The sequence below is a fragment of the Oncorhynchus mykiss genome, chromosome 1 (assembly GCF_057628025.1).
Source record: "Oncorhynchus mykiss isolate SJ-2025 chromosome 1, ASM5762802v1, whole genome shotgun sequence".
In the NCBI taxonomy this organism is placed as follows: Eukaryota; Metazoa; Chordata; class Actinopteri; order Salmoniformes; family Salmonidae; genus Oncorhynchus; species Oncorhynchus mykiss.
This window is the reverse complement of record NC_143022.1, coordinates 50,183,395-50,191,830: the sequence shown is the minus strand read 5'-3', so window position 1 is coordinate 50,191,830 and position 8,436 is coordinate 50,183,395. Positions and strand designations below refer to the sequence as shown.

At 42.7% G+C, this 8,436-nt stretch overlaps 1 protein-coding gene across 4 annotated transcripts in view; it reads right to left on the bottom strand.

The window, feature by feature from the left end:
• Nucleotides 1-16: 16 nt before the first annotated feature.
• Nucleotides 17-8,436, bottom strand: part of LOC110524253 (transcription initiation factor TFIID subunit 4) — a 31,961-nt gene continuing 23,541 nt past the window's right edge. For all 4 annotated transcript variants that reach the window (XM_090233309.1, XM_036979133.2, XM_090233316.1 and 1 more), the window contains 2 exons: nt 6,842-6,964; nt 17-1,981 (listed from right to left, as the gene is read on the bottom strand). In XM_090233309.1, the coding sequence (XP_090089435.1) occupies nt 1,820-1,981; nt 6,842-6,964 (285 nt within the window). In that variant the 3' untranslated portion in view covers nt 17-1,819. The remainder of the gene's footprint in view (nt 1,982-6,841; nt 6,965-8,436) is intronic.

Here is an 8,436-nt window from a genome sequence, read left to right as displayed (position 1 = left end):
CAAAGAAATCCGGATATTTGTACTTTGTCACTTTCTTTATTCATTTTTTTTGCAAAGGTACAAACAATAGTAAAATTGCATCGCCTGAAATGCGTCAGGTTTGAATACACAGATAGTAGGAAATATAAATAGTCACAAAAATGTGTCCTTCAACAGATGGTACTGTAGCTAGGTGCTAAGACCCAGACTCTTAACACCACAGCTGTATCTCATTGATCAATTAGAACGATGCACTATATAAACAAATGCCTGTTACAGTAAAAAAATACATTTAAAGCATTAAAAACCTTCAGTCATTCCAAAGTCAAACTGGGGGAAAAAAAGCACTTTCGCCCCCCCCCAAAAATGAGCAGTTGTATACAATTAGCATTAGAAAAATACTTGCTTGATCGCCACGACAGATCATTTTGATGTTGATCAGCATTAACATAGCAAAGCACACTATAGATCTTGTTTGCGCGGTGCTGCAAGAGACTGACTTTCCAGGCGGGGGAGAAAAAAGAAAAAAAAAATCCTGGATGGAATTTTAAGGTCTTGAGAAGAAAATGATAGGAATGGTGCTCAATATGACAACATTGTTTGTTGACGTCTTTATTTCATTAGCCTGAGTGAGTGTATAAGAGAGCCAGCTCCCTGTTCTGTGCTGAGCTTGAGTCTGAATAATAATATCTTAAAATGGCTACTGGTAATTTATCTAGATTCACGGTCTACAATAGGAGAGACGGGTCTTCGTATGAACCATATATAAACCGAGTTGGCTCTTTACACACACAAAAAAAAATATAATAATCTTATGTTTCACTATTCTGCCATAATACCTATCAGGCATGCTGCGCAGTAATATCGTAATATGAACCCTAAACCACCATGTATACCAGCCAGACCTGGGTCAAATTGAGGTGCGCTTGATTTAGCTTGGCGTTTGCATTTAATGGGACTATTCCATTGGTTCTACTGAACCAGACAAACTAAATCGAGCACAGCTCAATCATTTGAAAGTATTTGACCCAGGTCTGGAACTAGTAAGTACTGTATGTATTTGTTGTTTTAAAATGAGGCATCACAGTACTCTGTACATTTATCTGACAATAGATTTCTCTAACATTCACTATATGGTGTGGTGAATTAAAACCTGTAGTTTTTAACGCCGTACTTGTATGGTACATAAAATGCAAACATTATCTTTCAATTCGAAATGGTTCCTTTTCAATGTTTGGAAAAACGTAGATAACACAAGTGTTTGTGGGTTTTGATCTGGAGAGCACAGATCCTAACCAGGGTGACCAAACAATCCTCTTGAAAATCCAGTCAAAACTATCTGTGGTGTGATGTAACATCCTTAGTGAGTAGCCATTGGGCTAAAATAGCAAGGATCCTGACACAAATCTTACAACTGTAGGTTTTGTTTGAGAATTACGCAACGGATTGGGACAGACTCAAAAGGCACCTCGTCAGGTACATAGCAGGAGTCATTGTAAAAAATGAGTGTGTGCCCGCCTGCCAGCTTCGAGGCTCTCAGCATTGTAAAGCACACAGCTAGTGAATGAGACTAGACTTGATGTGAGAACAATGATGTGGCCAAGTGAAAGAGTAGAGCCAGCAGTGTACCTGTCCAAAGGGGCTGTATGATCAGGGGGCAACGTTGGGGTGGCGTGGGGTTGCTTAGTATCAGATTAGGGGGATAAAGGATAGTGTGGTATGGGAACGTGTGCATGCGTGTGTGTGTGTGTGTGTGTGTGTATGTATATATGAGTTGGGGTTAAGGGGAAACTTGTCACAAATTTGTATTGGGTCAAGTCCAGAACCCTGGGGGACTCCACTACTTCAGGAGAGCCTTATAGAGCAGTAAGGACCGGGATGTGACCCTCTCCTGCTCCAGGCAGAAGATAAAGTCCCTGAGATTGACTCGCGTGATCCGCTGACGGAGCTGTTGGCGGGAGGAGGCGGCTGTGGAAGAGCCAGCCCCTGAACCCAAAGCAACCTGAGGAGAAAAAGGGACGGCATTACAAAAGTTAGATCGGCTAGTAAGTGATTTAGGGTCGTTTCGATTTACTTAAAATATGTGTTGGCGATATCCAGCCTGTGTGCCAACATCGAGGCTCAAGCAATAGTAATGCAGGCAGGGGGAACAAGCGATGTGGTCTAACCAGAGAAATATAAATTCACTGTCACCTATCCTGTCCCACTCACTATTAACCTTTGACAGCCCAGGCTTGTGCGTGTCACCTAAGTTTCATACAAGGTGTGTGTACAGCTGGAGGGAAGTGGTCCCACCCTTACCGTGCACACTAAATGCCATGCTCTCCATTTTGGGACAACTCCAATAAACTCAAAAGAGCCGCAATTACCAATGTGATATCACACAGTGTGGGTTGAGTTGATGCTGCGTGGTGCACACTACTGAAATATCCTGAGGCTTGTTTGATGGGGTGACAAAATTGTACATGTCTTAGTGAACTCCGTGACATTGTGCCCAACTGAATAGCCCTGTAATGTATCCTGGAACGGATAGGCTACAAGCCAGTCAGCGGTTCCTTAACTGGGGCCTGGTGTTGACAATGGGTACATTTCATTATCGGGGCTCAAGGGGAAAAACATTTGGGAACTAGAAAATGTCTTTCATGAAATGGCCATTTTGTGAAACAATGGTGATTCCTATTATGTAAAATGAGTTTAGTACCATATTCTACTTCTATGTGCAGAGAGCCTGAGGAGGGAGCTGACACTGGAGGATTGGAATAAGGCTCCAGGTTCATACAGGAACACAATCAGAGCATTATACAGCTTAACAGCCTGCAGGTGTGGTAACCTCCTGCACACACGCGCCACACACACACACACACATGGGTGTGTACTCCATACTGGCACAATGAATGCCCAACATCACACACCCAGTGGAGACACTCCAATCAAGCGTGATGGGTTGCACGAGATCACCGTTCCGACTCAAATCAGTCCAAGATCCTCTTTTGATATAACTCTGACCGGTCTGATCACACAGGAAACTTGTTCACATTAGGTATGATGGAAGTTGGCCGTGGATAAATAACTTTTCTCTATTGAGAAGAACGCATTACAAATGTTATTTAGTTCTCTGACTTAAAGGCCAAATTCATTCCGATCAGATCCGCCTTATAACAGGATGACAAATATTTCTGATTGAGCTCCTGAAAATCTCAATAAAAAAAATCTGACAGCTGACAAATGCAAATCTTTGTGAATACAGGAATTGCCTTCAAGGTGCATAGTTGAAAAGGGGCGATCGGATTGAATCCCGGCGTGAAATCTCGTCTCCAAGCTTCCTGCTTTGTTACTAATCTGTCCTGAGGTTGACGCCCCAACAGGCCCCTTAACACCCATCTGCAGGAGTGGTCAGGGTGAGACAGACACATCCGCCTGCCACGAACACCTCAGAACGTTTGGGTATGTACCGTGCGTTCGGAAAGTATTCTGACCCCTTGACCACAATTTGTTACGTTACAACCTTATTCTAAAATGAATTAAATCGTTTTTCCCCCGAATCAATCTACACACAATGACAAAGCAAAAACAGATTTTTTTTATTTTTTTAGCACATTTATTAAAAATTAAAAATAAATCACATTTACAAGTATTTAGACCCTTTACTCAGTACTTTGTTGAAGCACTTGGCAGCGATTACAGCCTCAAGTCTTCTTGGGTATGACACTACAAGCTTGGCACACCTGTATTTAGGGAGTTTCTACCATTCATCTCTGCAGACCCTCTCAAGCTCTGTCAGGCTGGATGGGGAGCGTCCCTGCACAGGTATTTTCAGGACATTCAGAGACTTGTCCCGAAGTGACTCCTGCGTTGTTTTGGCTGTGTGCTTTAGGTCGTTGTCCTTCTGGAAGGTTCTCTCATCTGCACAGAGGAACTCTGTCAGAGTGACCCTCGTGTTCTTGGTCACCTCTATGACAAAAGTCCTCCCCCAAATGCTCAGTTTGGCCGGACGGCCAGCTCTAGGAAGAGTCTTGGTGGTTCCAAACTTCTTCCATTTAAGAATGATGGAGGCCACGGTGTTCTTGGGGAACTTCAATGCTGCAGACATTTTTCGGCACTCCCCAGATCTGTGCCTCAACACAATCCTATCTCGAAGCGCTATGGACTAATTTCTAATTAGTCCATAGCGCTAATTCCTTCGACCTCATGGCTTGGTTTTTGCTCTGATATGCACTGTCAACTGTGGGACCTTATATAGACAGGTGTGTGCCTTTCCAAATCATGTCCAATCAATTGAATTTACCACAGGTGGACTCCAATCCAGTTGTCGAAACATCTCAAGTATGATCAATGGAAACAGGGTGCACCTCAATTGAGTCTCATAGCAAAGGGTCTGAATACTTATGTATAAATGGTGTATAAATCAGTTTATTTTTAATTTTTAATACATTTGTTTTCACTTTTTTTTAAATGTGGAAAAAGTCAAGGGGCCTGAATTACAGTGTATGAGGAAATGCTAACAGAGGAGCCAGGAAACTTTTGTGCATTACTACTCATTACCTACGGTAGAAAATAAACATCCCATAGGGGACTACCTTGTTTACTTGCTAATTACCCAACTAACATACAGGTGACTTTCAAAATAAAGTAAACACTTGTGTAAATGAGAGACAAAGTATATTGAAAGCAGGTGCTTCCACACCGGTGTGGTTCCTTTAGTTAATTAAGCAATTAACATCCCATCATGCTTAGGGCCATGTATAGAAATCCCCAGTTGCCCATTATTTTGGCTACCATGGCTAAAACAAATCTCAGTGACTTTGAAGGAGAGGTCTTAAAAGGAGCATGGGATGTTTAAAAGGGTTTGTGTGTGTGTGTGTGTGTCAGTCACCAGATCTCAACCTAATTAAAACACTTATGGGAGATTCTGGAGCGGTGCCTGAAACAGCGTTTTCCATCACCATCAACAAAACACCAAATTATGGGAATTTATTGTGGATGAATGGTGTTGCATCCCTCCAATAGAGTTCCAGACACTTGTATAATCTGTGCCAAGGCACATTGAAGCTGTTCTGGTGGCTCGTGGTGGTCCAACGCCCTATTAAGACACTTTGTGTTGGCGTTTCCTTTATTTTTGGCAGTTACCTGTATATCTAACTGCCTGAAGTCCTATACAGTGGCTAGTGAGTGTACACACCCCTTGCACATGTTGCTGCCTTAAAATTGAATCAAACATTAGTATTTTTTTCCTACTCCACATTTTAAAATCAGTAATATTTTCTATAATTTCTTTACAACATTTTAGGGCAGCCACATATATCCATTTTACAAACTAGCAAGCAAAGTAGCTGATGAGGGACTAGCTGGGTCGTTCCACAAAATGAGTGCCTTTTGCGTCCCTTTGATATTTTAAGTAGAATAATGTGCACCAATATTGAATTCAATTCAATATTGAATTCAATTGAATATTGAATATTGAATATTGAAAAACCTGTTATATTAAGAGAAGTGTCCTTTAATATAGACCACATGGAGAATTCAATTTTTAAAAATGTAACATGAATAATTAACTGCTAAAGTGCCATTTTGACATGTCCCTCTGTGTTTTCGCCATCATTGTAAAGCCCTAGTTATTGTGTTGCTTTGACAGTCATTTATGAAGTTGATTATTTATTTACATCTGTCCCTCATTTTAAGGTCAACCCTGTTATGTGAACTGAACTTGCATTTTAATATGGTGAAACTTGCTAATTTAAATCTTTTGTTTTCCCAAAAGAAGAAATTGGACATGTAATGGTCAAATCATAGTGTAACAGCAGGTGAACTGGTTCTTTTTGGCCATTAGTGTTTTGTGGTGGAAAACTGAGCGGCTTGAGCATTACAAGTCAACCTTGATACGCATAGACAGGCTAGACACTTGAACAATTTCATTTTTTTGGGGAGCTTGCATTCACTCCCTGTTGCACACAACAAGCTTCCATTCACCCTGCCACAAGGGGAGTTATGTCTGAATAAAATGACAGTCAACCCTGTTACAGTCAACCCTGTTACTTTATTTGCCACTTAATAGGCACTTACTATAGTATTTTTTAATCTCTTGAGATAGGAAAACATGTTTTTTATAAAGTTGAACATGTGCTCTTTAGGACATTTGTTTTTACAGAGTTACACTTCTCAAAAGGCACCCAGTATTGTTGGACCGACCTGGCTAGCTCACCAACTGGCTAACCTACCAACTGACCAACAAACTTGCTAGCCGTTCAGATGACTTCACCATGGCAAAGTTCATTATTACACCTTCCCCTCCCTAAAATGTTCACTCTAAAGTTTGCATTCCCTCCCTCTCCTAATCCCGGGCTCTCTCTCTCTCTCACCCCGCACAGAGCCCTTTGTCTGGAATCGCTTTGGGGAGAACTCAGGGCTGGATGTGGGAGGGGGTGATGGGTGTGACCGAGGCACCCATACTGCAGCCACCCCAGGCTGTGTGTGTCCCCCCCCCAGGCTCATTTCTGCAGAGCTGAAATCTATGGCTCCTCTCAGGGGGTGAGAGGAGAGGGGGCTTGGAGGGGGTAGAGTGGTGCAGACACCCACAACAAGCCTAGAGGCCCACGCTGACCCTCTTCACTCAACTCTGGTCACATTCACTCTGCTCTCTGCTGGATAGGGAGAGTGCTGGGGGATGTGCATTGATGACACAGGTGTATGTATGACTGTGAGCAAAGAAGTCCACTTTCTTTTTTTGGCATTACTTCAAAAGCGAGTTCACATCCCCCCCCCCAATAATGTGATGAAGAGTCAGAGGGTGAAAGTCATTGGAAAATTAGGATATCAAACTTAGAATATAAGCACCTTCATACTGCCACATTTTAGGGACCCTTACCTCTGTGCCCGATGTGGAGCTCCCTGGCGAGTCCATCTTGCGTTTCTTGCGGGGACCGATGGCAGCCAGGGCAGTGAGGTTGGCTTCACGCTGCCGGATCTGGGCCTGCTCCGCCTGCTGCATCTAAGAGGGGAAAAGAGAGAGCCACAGACATTTACACCTCTCCTGTCTGATTTACATCCTGAAAAGGATCTATCCGTGGTGGCATAATAGCTGGAATGGAGACAGTTGTCATCTACAACAGAGAGATGTGATACAGAGTGAAGAAGAACAGTAGCTTTATGAAACGGCACCGAGAAAATCATACGGGACAAACGCCTCTAATGGGCCTATTCATTGACTACAACCATTTCATATTATTGAGCTATTATCATCTGCCATGAAAACAAATCCTTCTGCAGCAGGCTAGTGCTACAAACTAAAACAGGCGCCTGCTCCAAAGGGGGAGCCTGGAATCGACAGAAGATATAATTCAAGGCAACGTTGACGTCCTCATTAATGTCAACGTTACTAATGCTAATTGAAAGGGAAGTGCTGCACACACACAGACTGGTGATGTGGTACAGTGAGCTGAGACCTGACCCTGGAGGTTAAGATGGAACAGCGGCCAGAAGCAGGCGAGCGCGTGTGTGTGTGACGGGGGCATTGTATCTTCAGATATTATGAGGGCACAAGGCAGAGAGTGGTGCACTGTAAGCCAACATTGCCTCTGGTCAGGTCCCTGTCTGTCTGAGAAATTAAATTGGTAGAGGCAGAACCAGGTTACGCCTCTCTGCACATCCTAGAAACTAGTCTTGATCCCATAGGCCAGAGGACTGGAGGGCCCAAGTAGTGCTGGTTTTATTTTCTACCTTGTAGTAGTAATGATTTATTTACAGTTGAAGTCGGAAGTTTACATACACCTTAGCCAAATACATTTAAACTCAGTTTTTCACTTTTCCTGACATTTAATCCTAGTAAGAAATTCCCTATCTTAGGTCAGTTAGGCTCACCACTTTATTTTAAGAATGTGAAATGTCAGAATAGTAGAGAGAATTATTTATTTCAGCTTTATTTGTATTTCTTTCATCACATTCCCAGTAGGTCAGAAGTTTACATACACTCAATTAGTTTTTGGTAGCATTGCCTTTAAATTGTTTAACTTGGGTCAAAATTTTGGGTAGCCTTCCACAAGCTTCCCACAATGAGTTGAGTGAATTTTGGCCCATTCCTCCTGACAGAGCTGGTGTAACTAAGTCATGTTTGTAGGCCTCCTTGCTCGCACACGCTTTTTCAGTTCTGCCCACAAATTTTCTATAGGATTGAGGTCAGGGCTTTGTGATGGCCACTCCAATACTTTGACTTTGTTGTTGTTAAGCCATTTTGCCACAACTTTGGAAGTATGCTTGGGGTCATTGTCCATTTGGAAGACCCATTTGCGACCAAGCTTTAACTTCCTGACTGATGTCTTGAGATGTTGCTTCAATATATTCACATAATTTTCCTGCCTCATGATACCATCTATTTTGTGAAGTGCACCAGTCCCTCCTGCAGCAAAGCACCCCCACAACATGATGCTGCCACCCCGTGCTTCACGGTTGGGATGGTGTTCTTCA